Source organism: Tenrec ecaudatus, chromosome 3 (assembly GCF_050624435.1).
Source record: "Tenrec ecaudatus isolate mTenEca1 chromosome 3, mTenEca1.hap1, whole genome shotgun sequence".
Classification (NCBI taxonomy): domain Eukaryota; kingdom Metazoa; phylum Chordata; class Mammalia; order Afrosoricida; family Tenrecidae; genus Tenrec; species Tenrec ecaudatus.
The window spans coordinates 122561880-122580566 of NC_134532.1; the positions used below are offsets into that span (position 1 = coordinate 122561880).

Here is an 18687-nt window from a genome sequence, read left to right on the forward strand (position 1 = left end):
ACAGTCACAGGCTTTCTTGGGAGAAATTAACAAATCATATTTCAGTGTCAGAAATGCTCAGTACACACATTTTCTATTAGGATAGCCTCTCTGCAGCCTAGCTGTGAAGCAGGCCTTTCTCTGGTCCCAGAGTCTCAATAATGAACTATTTAGTATTAAAAACCCTTTAGTTATGCTGATGAATGTCCAAAGGGCATGCCACCCAGCTATAAATCTCATCTGGATGGTGCTCAGCTCTAGTTCTGCGGCCAGCAACTCTAACTCCCCACTTAAATGCCTGGAGACACCCCACTCAGCAAGCAAGCCTCCTGCCTAAAAGCATTCAGCTTGACTCCCTCTGTGGGCCAGGAAGTCTACTGCTCTCTTCTACGCTCTGGCTCTCGGTCTGGTGCTGCTGCTGCCCCTCTGTCCCTTCTCTGATCGCACTGCCTCCTGTCCCCGATTGAGGTTTGATGCACAGAGACCTCAGGGTCCAGACGTGCTTCCCTCCTGGTTCTTCTTTCTTGATTGGAGCGAGGTGATGTTGCTGAGATGGCTCAGTTTGTACTCAAGCAGGATGGCAGATCTGACTAAACCTGATATTAAAGTACCAAGGTTTTGCTTTCACAGGTAGTTCTGTTAACAATCACTTGTGGAATGAGTTGGGGTTCCAGCCCCCCGCCAGTAATCTTGGCTTCAATAAGCACAATTGTACAGTTGAGAGATATAAATATTATATTAAATTTCTTTAGAGCATGAGAGATAGAAGAGAGAGTCAAATAATGGATTCAGACACAATCCATGATAGCCTGCTCACCTCCTGGATGGCCTTGATCTTACCAGCCAGGTCCATGCAAAGCGTGGGCCGAGTGGAGGTGGGGTGGAGACCTGGCAGGAGGCTAGAGGCCCAGGCTGGAGCCCTGGCGTGAGGCTGGAGAGATTCCCTAACTTTATTGCTCTCCAAGGGTTATATCTCCTTCCAGGGGCATGATTACAGGTAACCACACATCACAGGAAGGGGCAGTACAATATGCATGCACATGATAGGAAGGGGATGCATGATAGTCATAAGTGTGACAGGAAGGGGATGAGCTAGGGGTGTGCCCATAGGAATGGCAAGGTCTAGGGGTATACATGTGACAAGATGGGCAGACCCTAGATTCAAGATGGCAGCCTAGCCTTAGTCATCCTTGGGCAAGTTTGACCTCTCTGGGGTCTCCTACAAGGAAACAGACAACTACTATCCTTATCAGAATGGAGTGTACCCTATTTGTTGTGGAATAAACAGTGGTGTCTGCTTGGTCTAGATGGCTGATAGCTCTTAGAGAGAATAACCCCTGACCAACTTCTGATGACCTCCAAGTGTATAGTCATTTGAAAGCAGCTAAGTTTGGCATCTATTTGGGGGAGACAGCTTGGGAGAAATCCTTCTGTATCCCACAATCACTCACAACGGAATCATAGAATCTTATCAGCATTTCCCCCAACCTTAATTTTCTTCAGCCTCAATTTGAGCTTGTGCATGAGCAACTGATGGTCAGCCAGCCCCTCAGCTTGTTTTGACTGTGGATGGGGAGCTTTTCCATCATTTGTTTCCACAGATGGAGTCAATTTGAATTCTGCGTAGCTCACTGATAAGGTTCGTGTATGTTGTTGAAGAAAAAAATATTTGCAGTAAATATGTCTTTGGCCTTGCAAATTCTGCCAGGTGACTTCCAGCCACATTTTCATCACCAAAGCCATATTTTTCAACAACTATCATTCTTTTCTTCAACTTTCACATTCTAATCATCAGTAATCATCAATGAGTCTGGATTGCCTGTTTGATCAATTTCAGACTGCGAAAATTGGTTCAAAATATTTTTGTTTCCATAAGTGGCATTGGTTTTCTTTCTGTTCCCTGTGCCTTAGTAGAGTGCAGGATTCCCAGTTGTAAATGGCCAAGACCACCCCATTTCAGCTTGCTCATACCTGTCCGCCAGTTTTCTGTTCCATGGTTTGCTTCTTTCATTTTCCCTAGATTCATACATGTACCCTCCACTCTCTAAGTATTCGTGGATGTTTGTAGCTATTTCTTCTCATTTTGAGTATGCCAAAGTAGCAAAATCTTTGCTCCATCCGTGCCATTAATATTTTCAAGGAGGCAGCTCTCCATCAGTCATGGTTACCGCGTCTTCAATGTGAGCAGTCATCTCCCAGCACTCTATAAGACAATGTTCCACTGCTGTTCATAAGGTTTTCACTGGAACAATTTTTAAAGTAATTAGATTACCAGGTCCTACTTTCTAGTCTGTCTGAGTCTAAAAACTCTCCTGAAATCTGTCCACGGTTGATCACCCTATAGATCTTAACTTCCAGCATCACAGTAACACAGAAATCTCCACAACTCGGCAAACTGACAGAGAACTGGTGGATCAGAAAAAACAAACACTTGGAAAGATCAGCGCGGTGTTGGTAGAGCTCCAAGTTCTGAACTTCATCCTTCAAACAGGTTGAGCCTGAGGGCTTAGAACACCTGCTTTCCCAGCTCACTCCACAAGAATAGAATCTCTTTTGTGTAGAGTGAATTTATTGGTAATGACTGTGTGGCAGTGAACTCCCCTCCTACAAAAACCAAAAACAAAAACTCACTGCCATCAAGTCAATGCCAACTCACAATAGCTCAGTATACAAGTAGCATCAAAGCAAAAATCTATCTACACTGTCTTTTGATGAACACAGATGGAGTCCAGTGGACAGATCCCCAAAAGGCCAGTGCCAGGCTATGAAGAGTGGCCCAGGGCAGTCATATCGACAACATCAGAAGTGCTGAGCAGTTTCTCAAGTAAATAAAAGCCCTTTGGGTCAAAAGATCCTGTATGCAGCCTGCTCTTTAAGCTCTTGCAAGATGGAATCCACTGAGTGGGAATGGAATGAGGGTTTCAACTCGTAAACTAGCACCTTGTGCAGTGCACAAACTATATAACCGTATTAAAACAACATTATAAATCATGGTGATTTGGGATTGAATCATAATCTCTCAGTGTACAAGGACAGATTTTATACATTTTCCTATTCCCAAATGTCTTGAAATCATATGTCTGTTTTATAGAAGACCCTTGCTCTCACTTTGATCTTCTCTCCTAATTTATTTACATTTCCTTGCCCTTGTTTTTCATCGATGTTGAATTGTTGCTTCCCAGAAATTGCCTCGAGTCTTTGTACAATGAGGTAGAGCAGAAAAGCAATTATACACACACATGCCAAAAATCAGCTGTCCTGGGCAGATGGGCTTGTTCTACAGGAGCACAGTGTCCATTGCTAATGAACAATGTTGAATAAAACCATCCTGACCAGTCTTCATATCCTCAAACATAAGGTAGGTAGAGATGCTGTCTTCCCTTTTCAGTGGACTTTGTAGTCCTGTCTTTCTTAGATCCCTATTCTGGGCTGGATCTTTAGGGTCGCTGTATTTGTTTTCACAGCTTCATCTTCAAAGGGTTAGGCTCATGCGCCAATAGAACATTTTCAAGGCTGTGAGTCGTTACTGTTGGAGGTGGGACTTATGGGTCGACCAATTTATCAGAAAGCACCTGACATTTATTTACAGCAGAGTGAAGCAAGCATAGGGCAGGAAAAGTTCATTTTCTGAAACACAGAACCAAGAGAAAGACAGGATGAACACTGCAAGGAAGGTAAGCAGAGAGTTCTGTCTCTTCATTACCATTAGATCAAAGTAGGCGGGACTGGTTTGCAGAACTTCAAAGAGTTGAATTACTTGGAGCTATCTCTGCAGCGATGAAATGCCTATCCAGCAGTCACATCCTTGGGGGCGGGGTGGTGGTGGTGATCTTTGGGTGTCGCATTTGAAAAAGTACCAATAGAAACAGGATAAGATTGCAAACATCATCCTGAAGCCTTTTCAGGAAGATCGTAAAGGAAAACAGAAATATGCTTCATATTGACATTACTAATAATTTAATTCCAAGATAGCTGGGCATTTGCTTGGGTAAGTAGAAATGTTTCCATACAAGACATTCAACAGTCTTGGTAGCACCCCCGCAGTAGTTCAGTGTGGGCGACTGTTCCATTCCCAGCCATTGGAAAAAATTCCAGCTGTAAGCAATGCACAATATTATGTCTGGAATGCCAAAGACCAATATACTAATCTTTGTAAGGATGTCATTTTCATCAAAATGGAAGTTTTAAAAACAAGGGTATGTTATTGGTGGTGGTGGTGTGGTGGTGGTGGTGGTGGTGGTGGTGTGGTGGTGGTGTGGTGGTGGTGTGGTGGTGGTGGTGGTGGTGGTGGTGGTGTGGTGGTGATTGTTAGGTCATTCGGACTCGGAGTGACCCACGGACAGCAGAACAACCTCCTGCCTAGTCCTGCACCACCCTCACAATAGCTGCTATATTTGAGCCCGCAGTTGTAGTCAATTACTTTGCTCTCTCTTTCTGAGAGCAGTCCTCTTTTACACTGACCTTCTGCTTGGCCAAACATGCTAGCCTTCCCCACTGATTGGCCCTTCATGGTAATGTGGCCAAAGTATTGACATGAATTCTTGCCCTCCTTGCTTGTAACGGGCAGTCTGCACCTCTTCTTCCAACACAGATTCATCTCTTCTTCTGGTAATCCATGGAATATTGTGTTTGCTTTGTCAGCAACACAATTCTGTATCCATTGCTCAGATTACGCATGCATAGGGCATTGAAAACACCATGTGTGTGGGGGAAAGCCAACCCCCACAACCAATCATGGGTTCAATAGATGCAATTGTATTGTTAAGATATACAAAGATTATAGTAAAGTTATAGAGAGCATGAGAGAGAGAGAAGAGAGATTGAAATAATGGAGTCAGACACATTTCATAGCATGCTCACCTCTTGGATGGCCATGATCTTACCAGCCAGGTGCGCGCACAGCACAGCATGGGCTCAGGCGAGGTGGGGTGGAGACAGCCGGTCAGCTAGAGCCCCTGTTTATTGCTAACCAAGGGTTATGTCTACTGAGGGGTGTGTGATTACAGGTAACCAAACATCACAGGAAGGGGCAGTACAATAGGCATACAAGCACTAGGAGGGGGTTAAACAATGGGCATAGGTGTAACAGGAAGAGGATGATAGGAAGGGGAGGGACTAGGGGTGTACATATGACAAGAAGGGCAGACCCTAGATTCATGATGGCAGCCTAACCTTGGTCACCCTTGGGTGGGCTTGACCTCTCTAGGGTCTCCTACAAGGAAACAGTCAACTACTGTCTTTATCAGAAGGGAGTGGACCCTACTTGTGGGATAAACAGTGGTGACTGCTTGCCCTGGAGGGCTGATGACCCTTAGGGAGAATAACCCCTGACCTACTTCTATTGACCTCCAGGTGTATAGTCATCTGCCATGTGTAGCAAGCAGCTAACTTTGGCATATATTTGGGGGAGACAACTTGGGAGGAATCTTTCTGTTTCCCATAACCATTCCAAGGGCCCAGCACAACTTCGTCCACGAGCTGACAGTTTGGCTCTTTAGCATTTTAAAGAGAGAGGTCTTGAACGGTAGATTTCCCAAGTGCCTTATGTCCTCTGATTTCTTGCTGCTGTTTCCATGAACATTGATTATGGATCAAAGTAAAATTAAAATCTTAATCACACAGCTTGTACTTACTTTACAAACAGCTTTGTCCTCTTCTTCATTGGCAAGTTAGTCGAGGAAAATAGAGTCTCCCTTTGAATGGAGGCACAACAGTGTGAGGGGTTGGTTGGTTGTTTTGTAGCTGGTGGCTGGGATGAATAGTTTGTTTTTATCTTACCATAAATTGAATGTTAATGTTGTCCTCATAAAAAGATGACAATGTCTGGACAACATAACAGATAAATGAGCCCTAGCGGTGGGTACAGTGGGCCACAGGCTGGGCTGTTGACTAAGGCCCGGCACACCACAATTCTGTGCTATCAGTTGGAATCCACCACATGGAATGAGGGTTTTTGGTTTATTTTCTTTTTAAAAAAATCATTTTATTAGGGACTCATACACCTCCCATCACAATCCATACATACTTCAACTGTGTAAAGCACATTTGTACATTTGTTGCCCTTATCATTCTCAAAACATTTGCTCTCCACCCAAGCCCCTGGGATCAGGGCCTCATTTTTCCCTTCCCTCCCCTCTCCCCCTCCCTCATGAACCCCTGATAATTTATAAATTATTATTTTGTCACATCTTGCTCTTTCCCATGTCTCCCTTCCCCCATTTTCTGTTGTATGTCCACCAGGGAGGAGGTCACATGCAGATCCTTAAAATAGGTTCCCCCTTTCCAACCCACCCTCTCGATGCCCTCCCAGTATCGCCACTCACAGCACTGGTCCTGAGGGGATCATCCGTCCTGGGTTCCCTGTGTTTCCAGTTCCCATCTGTACCAGGGTACATCCTCTGGTCTAGTCAGGCTTCTGAGGTAGGATTCGGAACATGACAGTGGGAGGTGGGGGGCGGGGGAAGGAAGCATTTAAGAACTACAGGAAAGTTGTATTTTTTATCATTTCTGTGTCTCACCCTAACTGTCTCATCTCCTCCCCAAGACCGTTCTGTAAGGGGATGTCCAGTGCCCTACAAATGGGCTTTGGGTCTCCACTCCACACTCCCCGGTTCATTCTCTATGATAACATTTTTGTTCTGATGATGCCTGATACCTGATCCCTTGACACCTTGTGATCGTACAGGCTGGTGTGCTTCTTCCATGTGGGCTTTGTTGCTTCTGAACTAGATGGCCGCTTGTTTACCTTCAAGCCTTTAACATCCCAGACACTATCTCTTTAGATAGCCAGGCACCGTCAGCTTTCTTCACCATATTTAGTTGTTCACCCACTTTGTCTTCAGTGTTTGTGTTGGGAAGGTGTATTGGACAGGGTTCTCTAGAGAGACAAACCAGATTGCTAGTAATTATATATAAATATATTTATAAACATAGATATATAATTCAAGAAGTAAACCATTAAATAATATACAGATAGATAATACAAGAAATTAACAGTTAAATTATAAAGCAGTGAGACACTAGCAGTCCTTCAAGCCTTGAGAGCTGCCAGTTGCCAGTCCCCTTCTGTAGAGAGAGCTGGGCTATATATACCCAGGCAGCAAACAGCAAGGCAGATCCCAACTGTCATCAACTGTCAGTCCCCAGCTCCAGAGATGAACATTCCAATCGTGTGGGCTTAAAGGGACCTCAACTTACAGCGACACAGTCCACAGGCTAGGCATCCACAGGTAGTGTACCCCTTTAAACTGAGGCACAGAACAACCAAGGTGAGGTTCACCGAGCCATTTATCCCTCTGCCCTTCAGTTAATCCTACTTGTGTTTATCGGCCAGGCTGGCACAATAAACTATAGCAGAAGGTGAGCATCATAGGATGCCAATTTAATAGAAGAAAATATTCTTGCATTGAGGGAGTACTTGAGTGGAGGTCCAATGTTCCTCTGCTCCCTTAATACTCACCTTATAAACATATGCACAAAAATCTATTTCCCTATCCTCATGTATAAAGATATTTGCATATGCACATGTCTTTATCTAGACCTCTATAAATGCCCTCTGCCTCTGAGTTCTTTCCTCTATTTCCCTTGATTTTCCTCCTGTCCCACTATCATGCTCAGTCCCCACCAGGGTTTCAGCAGTTCCTCTTTGTTACATTACCCTTGACCATGCCCTACCAGGCCTCCCACACCCTCTTCAACCCCGATTTGGATCGCTTGTTGTTCCCTTGTCCCTGGGTTTATTCACACCACTACCTTTCCCCCTCACCTCCCCAACTCCCATGTCCCCACAGAACTATCAGTTCCATTGTTTTCTCCTCAAATTGTTCATCCAGCCTATCTTATTTAGACAGGCCTCTGGAGATAGTAACATGACAGAAACAAAACAGAGCACATCCAAGCAACGATATACAACAAATCAAGGACAAAAACAAAACACAACAAGAAATAAATGCTTGTATTTAGTTCAAGGATTGTTTGTTGGCATTTAGGAGTGTTTTCAAGTCCAGTTTGTTGGGGCACCATGCCCTGGCATCAAAGTCCACCTTCAGCTTTCCCTGGGGACCTCGTAGCTCCATTCCTTTGCTGTTCTGTTGCACCCCGCTAATGTTTTGCCTTGGTGAGGCAGGATCCGATCGGGTGCAATTCCCTCACTGTGTCTCCGGTGTTGTCGCCTATAGGACTATGGGTCAGTGAGGGATGTCATGTCTCATAGTGGAGCTGGCCATGTGGTCCTTCTGTCGACTGGCTGTTCTAATTGGGAACATTGACCTCCTGGTCTTGTGGGCCATGATGTGCTCCACTCCCTCCTCCTCCCCTCATCTGCTTCTGTGTGCTCTGATCAGGTATGTCCCTTTTCCAGAGCTGTAGATTCAGTGCCGTCCTCTGATATAAATTCTTCTGAGAAGAGGGGCAGATGTTCCCTTAGTAGTTGGGGTTGGAGCCGCCCCCCCAGACCTCTCCACTGGTTCCCCACTCCTCGCCGGCATGTTGCATTCACATGTTGGAGCATTGGATTGAAGTCTGGTCCCTCTTTCAATGTGGAGACACAAACAATACCCTCCCCTTGGATGGGTTAGTGCCCTGTGCCCCCTCTACCCTTTTCCTTTTTATTATTATTTTTTCCTTTCCCCAACTCCTTTTTTAGTTGTCTACCATGTGTATCCCTGTATTTGGTCTGCTCCCTGCCACACCACCTAGTCCTCACCCCAGGAATATTTGTATATGGTAGCTTTTTCCCTATGCCCCATTTGCCTTTTTTTTTTTTTAAAGCTTACCTCAGCAGCCTTTCAAGTATTTCTATATTTAAGTCAATGCTATATTTAGGTCTGCTTTCTCTTTTTTGCCCTCTGGGTGAGGTTGTTCTACATGGTGGTCTCTTATTTATGCTTGGTGGGTGCTATTCTTCTGCCCATACTGGGTCGGCAAGGATCTTTTATAGGGCTGGGTTTCTTCTAACGTATTATTTGAGTTTTTCCTTGTCTGGGAAGACTCTTACTTCTCCATCTATCTTGATCAATAATTTGGCTGAGTAGAGTATACTTGGGTTTGCATTGTTTTCCTTCAATTTTTGGAATATGTTACTCCACTCTCTCCTCTTCTTCATAGTTTCTGCTGATAGGTCTGAGCATATTCTTATGTGGAAACCTTTATATGTGATTGCTTGTTTTTCCCTAGCTGCTCTCATGATTTTCTCCTTTTCCTCAAAGTTGGATAGTTTAACTATTATGTGCCTTGGTGACGTCTTCTTGGGATCCAGTCTTGCTGGGGTTATTTCAGCCTCATGAATGGTTGCCTGGTTTTCATTCACTAAACTTGGGAAGTTTTCCTCCAAGAATTCTCTCACTATTGTTGCATATGACTTCTTTGTTGTGTCTTCCTCTGGTAAGCCAATAATGCTAATGTTCCACTTCAATGCATCAGACATAGCTCTTATGTTTTCTTCAGCTTCTCTGATTATCTTAATAGGTTTTTGTTCGTGTTTGTTAAAGTCTGCTTGGCTGTCCTCCAAGTCACTGATGCCGTTCTCTGATTCCTCCAGTCGCTTCTCGAGGTCCATGATTGTGCTGCTGGTTTTTGTTATTGCCTCCCTAAGCTCCTGTATTTCTCTTCGATTTATAGCTTTTACCTCTTCTATGATTTCATCCTTTTTCTGTATTGTTTCCCTTATCTTCTGTATGACTCCAAGTAGCATTCTAAAAATTTCTTTCTGTGGCAGCTCAATGTCTGCTTCTTCTATTCATGTCATTATGTTCAGGCCATCTTCTGTCATTGCCTTTTGTTTCTCCTGTTTTTTCGTTTAGGTCATTGGGGCTGATGGCTGTTTGTGTTGCATTGTTTTAGATGAGCCATGTGCCGTTTTCCTGGGAGTTGAAGAGCACTGGCTCTCTCTGGGAGACTTGTAGGAGTGCTTCTTCAAACTGCCTATAGCTTATTTCACTATGGAATCAAGCTACCACTTTATCCTCCTGTGGCTTCCCTCTCAGGGGAGTGATCCAGAAGTGTTGCCTGTTTTGGTGTTGCAGAGGTTGGGCAGAGGTTCCTGCAGAAACTTGGAGCGTTGAGGAGTGTTGACTGAGCTGCCTTATATCCCCAGACACACACGCAGGAATTACCCAGTGAGAAGGTGAGCAGAGTATCCCGATGGGAGTCAGCAGGGCTTTTCCCAGCCTAGCTAGCTACCCAGGGTGGAGCTCACCTAGCTGGGTGTGGTGCAGGTGTAAATGCCCTAGGCTAAAAGTGGTCTGGGGGTTAGCAGTAGAATGTGAGAGACCAATAAAGAGGCAAAGAGGAGACAAAGTTAAAAAGCAAGCTTGTTGAGCCTGAGGATGTTATTTTTTTTATCTCCCTGGCCAGTTAGAGGATCCGCAAATGTAATTGTCTCTCACAGTCACTGGGCTGCAGCTCCTTGCTGTTTAAAGCTGACTCTTGCTACAGTGGGTCTTTGTTATGCTAAAAGCTGCCAGGCCCTGTAGCTCAGTTCTGGCATTCCTTAGCTAGGTTGCTTCTTATGCTGATTATGTTGAGGGCCTCCACCTATGTGCTCCTTGGAGCTGAGCAACCAGACTTGGGTTTGAGTTTTAAACCAATATTTCACCTTTTTTTTTTTTTTGCTTGTGATGTGCTCCAATTTGGGGGCTGTCACGCTGGCCCCCAGAGGGGGAGCTCCAGTTTATTAGGTGGGTTGTTTCTTTCTCGTCCAATTGGAACTAAATTTGCTCCCTGGACTTCCAACTTTCCGCTTGTTTTCTCCCACACTGTGATCGTCCTAAGGTAATACAATATTTTTTCTTTTACTCTAAATTATGGTTACCTGCCACCACTCCCCTGGCCGTGTGCTCAAGGCAGCCAACTACGCGGAGAGCTCCGGAATGAGGTTCCCCTGGTGTCTGGGATTCTGTCCCCTCTCGGGCATCTGCCTGCAGAAATCGCTATTCCCTGCAAGGGCACAGCCGGGGACTGTCGGGCTCGCCAAAGCTAGAGCACTTTAAAGCATTCTTGGTTTGCTTTTTGAGTGGAAATTCCACACAAAAAGGGGTTCAGGCGAAAGCCTGGCACCCGAGTTCTAATTTCAGGACTCCACCTCCCTGTTTCTTTTGCCTTACCTCCCGATTTTCTGGTCTGGCAGCAGGAGCTCCAGAGAGATGAGTCCTACTGGTCGCCATTTTCTCCCCCTTCTCGGTTTCTTTGTTTTCTGTATAATATTCGAACTTGAAATAGTTGTCCATGGAATTAAATGGAGAAAAAAAAGAAGCATGCCAGTTTGGGTCAGAACACTAATAAACTAGATTCATTAAGGATCAAAATTTTGTATTATGAAAACTAGTGCTTTACTTGTTCTTTGTTTTGTTTCAATCATTTTATTGGGGGTTCGTGCAACTCTTATCACAATCCATCCATCCATTGTGTCAAGCACATTTGTACATTTGTTGTCATCATCATTCTCAAAACATTTGCTTTCTACTTGAGCCCTTGACATCAGCTCCTCATTTTCCCCTCCCTCACAAACCCTTGATAATTTATAAATTATTATTATTTTGTCATATATTATATAGTCTGATGTCTCCCTTCACCCACTTTTCTGTTGTCCATCCCCCAGGGAGGGGGTTATATGTACATCCTTATGATCGATTCCCTCTTTCTAACCCACCATCCCCTTACCCTCCTGGTATCACTACTCTCAATATTGGTCCCTAGGGTTTATCTGTCCTGGATTTCCTGTATTTCCAGCTCTTATCTGTACCCATGTACATGCTCTGGTCTAGTCAGACCCAATTCTAAGGTATAATTGGAGTCATAATAGCGGGGTGGAGGGAAGCATTAAAGAACCAGGGGAAAGTTGTATGTTTCCTCAGTGCTATACTGCACCCTGACTGGCTTGTCTCTTCCTGTGACCCTTTTGTAAGAGGATGTCCGGTTGTCTACAGATGGGCTTTTCGTCTCCACTCCGCACTCCCCCTCATTCACAATGATTTTTTGTTCTAGGTCTTTGATGCCTGATGCTTGATCCCATCGACACCTTGTGATCACACAGGCTGGTGTACTTCTTCCATGTGGGCTTTGTTGCTTCTCAGCTAGATGGCCATTTGTTTATCTTCAAGCCTTTAAGACCCCAGAAGCTATATCTTTTGATAGCCGGGCATCATCAGCCTTCTTCATCACATTTGCTTATGCACCCATTTTGTGTTCAGCAATCATGTCAGGAAGGTGAACATCACAGAGTACCAGGTTATCAGAACAAAGTGTCCTTGCATTGAGGGAGTATTTGAGTAGAGGCCCAATGTCCATCTGCTGTCTTAATACTAAACCTATAAATATATGCACATAGATCTATTTCCCCATCATATATAAATATATTTACATTTGTACATGCTGTATTTAGACCTCTATAAATGCCCTTTGCCTCCTAGCTCTTTCCTCTATTTCCTTTTACTTTCCTTTTGTCCCACTATCATGCTCAGCCTTCATTTGTTCCAGTAATTCCTCTTGGTTACATTGCCCTTGATCAAACCCCACCAGGTTTTCTATACCCGCCTCACCATTGATTTTAGATCACTCATTGATCCCTTGTCCCAAGGGAGAGGAGGAGGTTGGGGAAAGGAAGCCGAGTTTTTAAGCACATTTTTAAATGCAGTTTTTGTGGTAAAATTAGGTTTGTCGGCTAATTTGGGTCAACTTATACTCGAGTATATAAGGTACTTTGCACATTCCATTATAATGCTTTTACTTTGTCTTCTTGGATGGCCCTTTCCATTTTTCTTTCTCTCTTTTTTAAAAAATATTTTTACTGGGGGTTCGTACAACTCTTATCACAATCTATCCATCCATCCATTGTGTTGAACACATTTGTACATTTGTTGCCATCATCATTCTCAAAACATTTTATTTCTGCTTGAACCCTTGGTATCAGTTCCTCATTTTCCTCCTCCCTTCCCCACCCTTCCTCCCTCATGAATCCTTGATAATTTATAAGCTATTATTATTATTATTTTTTTTTTCCTCTTGAAGAATTTTTATTCAGAAAGCGCCTAGGATAAGTTTGCACTAAGTCACCACTGTATATTTTAAGGGGGCGGGGGGAACAGGAGCAATACTAGGACTGGAAAAATTAAGAACTTCCAAAATATATATTTTCTTGATAATATTATTTCAATGTTTGAAAAATGATCACATATTTTAAGGATGCTAAATATTCCAAATTTTATACTTAACAAGTCAATTAAATGACTGAATATACACTCTTTTTTTTTTTAATTTTAACAATTTATTGGGGCTCATACAATTCTTTTCACAGTTCATATATATACATACATCAATTGTATAAAGCACATCCATACATTCCCTGCCCCAATCATTCTCAAGGCATTTGCTCTCCACTTAAGCCCCTTGCATCAGGTCCTCTTTTTTTTCCCCTCCTCCCTCCCCCGCTATTATTATTTTTTATGTCTTATACTAACTGATGTCTCCCACGTTTCTGTTGTCCATCCCCCTGGGAGCGGATTATATGTAGATCCTTTTGATTGGTTCCCCCTTTCTACCCCACTGTCCCCTTACTCTTCTGGTATTGCTACTCTCATTATTGGTCCTGAGGGGTTTATCTGTCCTGGATTCCCTGTGCTTCCAGTTTTTATCTGTACCAGTGTAGATTCTCTGGTCTAGCCAGATCTGTAAGGTCGAAATGGGATCATGATAGTGGAGGGAGGAAGCATTAAAGAACTAGAGGAAAGTTGTATGTTTCATTGTTGCTATATTGTGCCCTGACTGGCTCATCTCCTCCCTTAGACCCTTCTGTAAGGGGATGTCCAATTGTCTAGAAATTGTATATCTTGTGTTAGATATATAATCGTTTGTCAATTTGAGGATTAAGAGTGTAGGAGTGGAGTCTAGCTTGTCAATCAGATCATAGCCAATGAGGCCTCTGTGTGGGCATGGCCTTCTCCTGAGAATTCTGGGAAATCCGGTACTTCCCCCTTGGAGGCGAGAAACACTTCTCTCTGCTACTCTCTGGGAGACATCGCAGCTGACAAGACACATGGAACTACACTAGTGCCCTAAGTTGGAGAATCCACATGACCTACCCTGCTGCAACTAGACCTCTGAAGCCAGAGAAGCCATGTAGAGAACCCTGCCATGCTGAGACCCTTACAACGCCACTGGATCCAAAGGCTTTCTACCCACTGGCCTTTGATTTTCTACATTAAGCATCATTGCATGTGTTTCATGAGTCTGAAGAGGACTTTATAGATTGGTATTGGACATATGGGCTAATATTGGAATTATGGACTTCATCTGGACTAGGCTGGGATGTTTTCTCAATGTTCAACTGATCTTGTATATAAATCGCTTTCTTATGCACATGTGTGTCCATGGATTTGTTTCTCTAGTCTACTGAGACTAACACAGGTCTCCACTCCGCACTCCTCCCCCTCATTCCCATTTTTTTCGATTTAGCTCTTTTACTTCATCATTTCTTCCAGTCACTTAAGCTTCTGTGTGTTCAAGTGCTATTCATAAGGGTGTCCATGGCCAACTCTTCAGAGGTGAAGAACCTGTTCATTCTTCCTAATGAGCTCTTTGTGTGAAAGCTCCACTGAAACCTGTCTACCTTGGATGACCCTGTTGGTTTTGAAATAATGGAGACATTGCTTCCAACATCACAACACCATGTAAGCCACCAAAGTATGATCAGCTGTCAGACAAATGGTGTTCTGCTGCTACTCATAAGGTTTGATGTGAATGCCTGCCAACACCAATCAGCTGGAGAAGGTGCGTTGCAGAATAGAACAAGCTCTGCTTCTCCTATGCTGTATTAGTCTGGGTACTTTAGAGAAACAAATCCAAAGAAACTCATATATAAGAGAGAATTTTATGTAAAGGATAAGTGCGCATCAAGAAAATATCTCAACCCAGTGCTGCCCAAGCCCACAAGTCCAACATTAACCCATATCTCCAACACCAATCCACAAAGTCCTCCTCCATCTTACAAAACAGACACAACCATGTCGACTGCAGTAGGAAAGCCACGTCAGTGAATGTGTAAGCATCTCAGTGTTGGCAGGGGTCTCCACACGGGTGCTCCAGCACCCAGGGCTGCATCGGGGTAGGTCATGTGGCTTCTCCTCAGGGATGTCTTACAGGAAATCAGCCTTGCCAGCTGAAGCGGGAACTGCTAAGGCAGCTGCACCCTGGTGTGACCATCAAAAAGCAAGAGACCCAAGAACTAGAAAGACAAGGCTCCCCAAGCCATTTATCCCTCCTCCCTTCAATTAATCCCACATGTGTTTATCGGCCAGGTTGACACAATAAACTAACTACCTCATATTCTATGTGTCCAAGGACCAAGTATTTAACCCCGTTGGGCTGCATAGTGTACACAAGATTATTTCTCAGGACTGCAACTCTAGAGTTAAATGGCAGTAGTTTGAGCCAAATTAGAATGTTATATGTCATCTTTTGTTTGCTTTAATATTATTTGGGTGTCCATAATTATAAAAGAGGACCTAGGTGGTAAAAATGGTTGATCATTCAACTACTACCCTGTTTCCTCGAAAGTAAGACATCCCCCAAAATAAGACCTGCTTACAGTTTTGCCTCTCACTGAAATATAAGGCATCCCCCTGAAAATAAGACTTGCCCCAAAATAAGGCCCCCCGAAGCTACCATAACTCTGGACTCTGGACCGTAGCGGCTCACTATTCACTGTTGGCCACAGCACAGCCAGAGCAGACAGGAAGTTCAGGGTCTCTTTTAATAAAACAATAAATGTGTACTGTATTTTTCTTCATGGAAAAATAAGACATCTCTGAAAATAAGACCTGGTGCATCTTTGAGAGCAAAAATTAATATAAGACACTGTGTTGTTTTCGGGGAAACAGAGTAACTGCAAGGGTGGCAGTTTGGTTCCCTCCGAGGATCCACAGGTCTGCTTGATCTGCCTCTGCCAGGGGTCAGCCTTGAAAATCCTCTGGGGAGCAATTCTACTTTGCAAACATGGGGGTCACCATAAGCTTGAATCAACTCAATATAACTGTTTGTGTTGGTGTGTTTGTTTGTTTTTAATAACAACCTGACTAGGAACTGTTTGACTCTCAACACTTTCTTAGGTTATTAAATGCAAAGCAGCTGTGCTTTGGGAGCAGAACAAACCCTTTTCCATGGAGGAAATTGAAGTGGCTCCGCCAAAGGCAGAAGAAGTGCACATTAAGGTAGTGAGGCTTCAGCATATACCTGCCCAACACGTAGGACAAAAGCCTGTTTTGGGTGGAGAATGGTTGTGATGTTGGATCCTTAAAGAAGGCCCTGCTTTGTGAATCTTTTAACTTAGCTCTCTTACTGATTCTTGTCTATTGTCAAGAATGTGGCCATACCACATATGAGCTTAATGTCTTTATTATCTCTTAGGAAAGCAACAGTACTAATCTCTGTTACAGCTTCCTTTTGTTAAATTTTTATCGACTCTGTGGTTTACAAAGCTGATAACCATGACTACTGACTCCTTTCTTTTTAAGTCTTCTGGTTTGGACAGCAGATGGTTGCTGACGATCTTTTTTGACTCCTGCTACCTGAGCTGTCACAGTAAGATTTTGCCCCCATATGTCGTCTGGCACACAGCTCCCTCTATTGGAGAGTTCTAGGGGGACTAGTGACGTTTATGCCAGTCATATGGCAGTGTCTGCTTTGTGCATTCTGCTTCCTTCACAAGAGCATCAATTTGACCAAAACCTATAAGGCTCAAGATAGGGTTAGAGGCAGCAGTGTTGCCAGTGCTTTCACGAGAGAGCTCTAGACTGATGACTCTTACGAGGTACATTTTCCGAGAGTGAACCCAATTGTGTGAGGGAATCAGAGTGAACAAATCATCCTAATTTACTCTAGGGTAAGTAAAATGCCCACCTCCCTGTGAAATGGCCAGGAGCAATGCCCTTGTCTTTAAGCGCAGATTTTGGCCACGGGAATCTGTCACACGATGAATATGTCATTAAAGGAAGAATGGTGTCTAAGTTTCCAGTGATCTTGGGGCATGAAGCAGCCGGGGCGGTGGAGAGCATCGGACAAGGAGTCACTACCACGAAGCCAGGTAGTGGGTGCCAATTAAGGCAGCATTTGAAATCAACCAGGTTCTGATTCTCTCAAAGGAAAGCGCACTCTGGGGACTATTAAGGTCCCTCACTCTCACTCCATGCCGTCAAGTCAATTCCAACTGATAGCAACCCTGCAAGAAGCCCTGGTCCGTGGCGGGTTAGAAATTGGGCTGCTCACCTCAAGGTCAACAGTTGGGAACAACCAGCTGCTGCCCAGGGGGAAGACGAGGTTTTCTACACTGGCTGAGGCAGTTCTACTCTGTCCTGTAGGGTTGCTTTGAGCTGGAATGATGAAAGCCCCTGGGTGGTAGGACAATTCAATGTGGCCCTCCTCACTTACAAGAAGGCGTCCTGGTGGTGTCGTGGGTTATGAAGCGGGCTACTGCGTACAGGGTGGGCAGTTTAAACCCACCCGCTGCTCCAAGGGAGAAAGAGGCAGCTTTCTACTCATGCAAAGACTCAGAGCCTCAGAAACCACAGGGACACATCAAGTTCTGCTTTGTTCTATAAGGTCCCAGGAGTCAGAATCAACTCAATGGCCGTGAGCTCAAGGTTGGCTGTTCAAACTGACCTAGCAGCACCACCAAAGGAAGGCTTGGTGACTCGTTTCCATTAAGTTTACAGTCAAGAGAATTCTATGGAGTAGTTATACTCTGTCACACACAGGGTTGCCATAAATCAGAATCGATTAGACAATAAAGAGCAGCAAATATTAGCGAGAGCCTTAAAAAACAGTTTACCCTTTGCCACCGAATCAACTCCAATTTAGGGCATCCGCACGGGTCTTAGGGTAGAACTGCAATTCACACTTGAGGGGGAAGAAAAGGGGACCCAGAAGTGATTTTTCAAGAGTGAAGTTTCATTTGGTAAAATCTCTATCCTCGGCACACAAATCTTTGGGCGTTTATATACCACAGCATGCTTTCCAAGTACGCTCGTGAGCAGCAGGTTTTCATTCCTATGGGCTGAAGTTCACATGTGCCGTTTTACACCCTGCGGTTTCACCCCTAGGTGACAAGGCTATCCCTCTCTTTCTGCCCCAGTGTAGAGAGTGTGAGGCTTGTCACAGCCTGAAAAGCAACCTCTGCATCAGGACTGAGTATGTGTCAGTTATTTTGACCCAATGGATCCTTTGTTGACTTCTGGTCTGAATGAACTAATATGTGGTTTTGATGCATCCGATAGTGTGACTGGCCATGGAGTACTGGCTGAGGGCACGACTCAATTTACGTGCAAGGGCAAACCCATCTATCACTTCATGAACACGAGCAGCTTCACTGAGTACACCGTGGTGGACGAGTCCTCGGTCGCCAAGGTCAACAACACAGAGCCTCCGGAGAAAGCCTGTCTGCTCGGCTATGGGTTTTCCACCGGATACGGGGCTGCTGTTAAAATGGACCAGGCAAGAAGGAGCAGGCGGCGTCAGTTTCTGCCTTTCTTTCTTTCTTTTTTTTAACATTTTATTAGGGGCTCATACAACTCTTATCACAATCCATATATATACATACATCATTTGTATAAAGCACATCTATACATTCTTTGCCCGAATCATTCTCGAAGCATTTGCTCTCCACTTAAGTCCTTTGCAACAGGTCCTCTTTTTGTTCCCCTCCCTTCCCGCAACCCCCTC

The 18687-nt window shown here is 44.2% G+C and overlaps 1 protein-coding gene across 1 annotated transcript in view; it reads left to right on the forward strand.

The window, feature by feature from the left end:
- The window catches only part of LOC142442353 (all-trans-retinol dehydrogenase [NAD(+)] ADH7-like), a 35331-nt gene that overhangs the window by 3209 nt on the left and 13435 nt on the right, over positions 1–18687 (forward strand). The window contains 5 exon segments of the mRNA XM_075543543.1: positions 16067–16181; positions 16916–16937; positions 16940–17053; positions 18069–18156; positions 18243–18459. Of these exon segments, the coding sequence (XP_075399658.1) occupies positions 16067–16181; positions 16916–16937; positions 16940–17053; positions 18069–18156; positions 18243–18459 (556 nt within the window).